Genomic DNA, 1,753 nt, shown 5'->3' on the forward strand with positions numbered 1-1,753 from the left:
TATAAATGCATATTCTTCTGTTGAACCCTCCGTCTGGTGAACGCTATCAAGGCTCTTCAACAGAATCAAGATGTTCTTGCTTCTCGCCTGGATAAGCATGATATAGCACATGAAGAGTTCAGAGACTTCATAAAGGAACAAAAGGAAAGCAATGCTGGGATTCATGAACTTCTGGCCAAGATAGTTTCCAAACTAGGCTAGTCGTAGTCTTTGGTGTCTTAGCTGTCTCTTTATTCTAGCATTTGTTTCTGTGCATCTCCTTTTGTATCTTCTGATAATTTTTTGTTGAAATCAATGAATATTATCTTCTTATCTCATATTGTTTATTTTTCATCTTGAATCTTTTATGCTTTTTAATGTTATGACAAAAAGGGGGAGAAAATGTGATAAATGATTTGATTTATATTATCAGTTGCTGGGAGTAAGTCTCCACATTTCTAACAGAACTTGCAAGTTCTATGCTTGAGATTTTTTGCAAGATTGAAGACATTCTGAAAAAGCTCAACATGAGAAGGAAAGACATGAGGAAAAGCAATTCTATATTGAAACATGCTCATGGAATCTGAAGCAAGCTTAGTGCTGTGAAGCTTCAAGATCAGAAGCAAGATGGAAAAATGTTCTCATATTCTCGTGGCAGAATATGCTCTCACACATTCTTATTCCTTATATGTTCTGATGCATTTTTATGTGACTCTGATACATATTATATGCTCTGATACATTTTTTTGTGCTTTGATACATACTATATGTTCTGATACATATTTTATGTTCTGATTCATTCATGCCTTCCTCGCATCAGCAGTACAAGCATTGCTCTTATGACCAGGTTGACCACACTTGAAGCATACAAACCTAGCAGGAGCATCTCCCCCACTAGACCTCTGACCATGAGTAACTCTTTGTTTCCCTTTACCAGCATCATACGGTTTCCCACGGCTTTATTGATTCTTGCCCCTTCTATCACTAACCATCTTGTGATGAGCATTACTATCTTCCTCAAAGATCCTACAACTGTCAACCAAATCAGAAAACAAACGGATCTTTTGGTACCCAACAGCCTTCTTGATCTCCGAGCGTAATCCATTCTGAAACTTGATGCACTTAGAAAATTCAGCACCTTCGCCATCAAAGTGAGGATAGAACTTAATCAACTCAGTGAACTTGGCAGCATACTCAGTCACGGACTTGTTCCCTTGCGTCAAATCTAGGAATTCTATCTCTTTCTTACCCCGAACATCTTCAGGATAGTACTTCCTTAGAAATTCCCTACGGAACACATTCCATGTGACTTCCTCACCTGAAAACTCCAACCTAGCAAGCGTCTCCAACCACCAATCATCAGCTTCCTTAGCCAGCATATGAGTGCCATATCTGACCTTCTGAGCAGGAGTGCAATCCATAACACGGAAGATTCGCTCGAGCTCCTTCAACCAATCAAGAGCACCATCAGGGTCATGCGTACCCTTGAACACCGGCGGATTCTCCCTTTGGAAAGTCGCCAAACTACGATATCCAGCATTCTCGTCAGCATTCGGTTGGTTTTGCATAGCCTGAGCCACCGCTTCCAAAGCAGCAGCTATCGCAGCATCATTCCTCCCAGCCATAGCGTCACTACAACACAAAAACAATCAGCACAAACAACAATACATGATTGTTAGACTAGACTACGACTCGACACTTGGCCGGACAAGACTGACCTGCTCTGATACCACTAATGTAACACCCCAAATCTACCCCAAGCATTTATGCATAA

General features: G+C 40.7%; 1 protein-coding gene across 1 annotated transcript; it reads right to left on the reverse strand.

The window, feature by feature from the left end:
- Positions 1 to 938: 938 nt before the first annotated feature.
- On the reverse strand, positions 939 to 1,400 carry LOC131658931 (uncharacterized). The gene has a single exon (XM_058928179.1). The coding sequence runs from the start codon at positions 1,398 to 1,400 to the stop codon at positions 939 to 941; it is 462 nt and encodes a 153-aa protein (XP_058784162.1).
- Between the last annotated feature and the right edge of the window lie 353 nt (positions 1,401 to 1,753).

The sequence above is a fragment of the Vicia villosa genome, linkage group LG3 (assembly GCF_029867415.1).
Source record: "Vicia villosa cultivar HV-30 ecotype Madison, WI linkage group LG3, Vvil1.0, whole genome shotgun sequence".
NCBI lineage: Eukaryota > Viridiplantae > Streptophyta > Magnoliopsida > Fabales > Fabaceae > Vicia > Vicia villosa.

What these genes read in the sequence shown, in the direction of transcription:
- LOC131658931 (XM_058928179.1), bottom strand. Translation starts at nt 1,400, where the DNA reads ATGGATTGCACTCCTGCTCAGAAGGTCAGATATGGCACTCATATGCTG.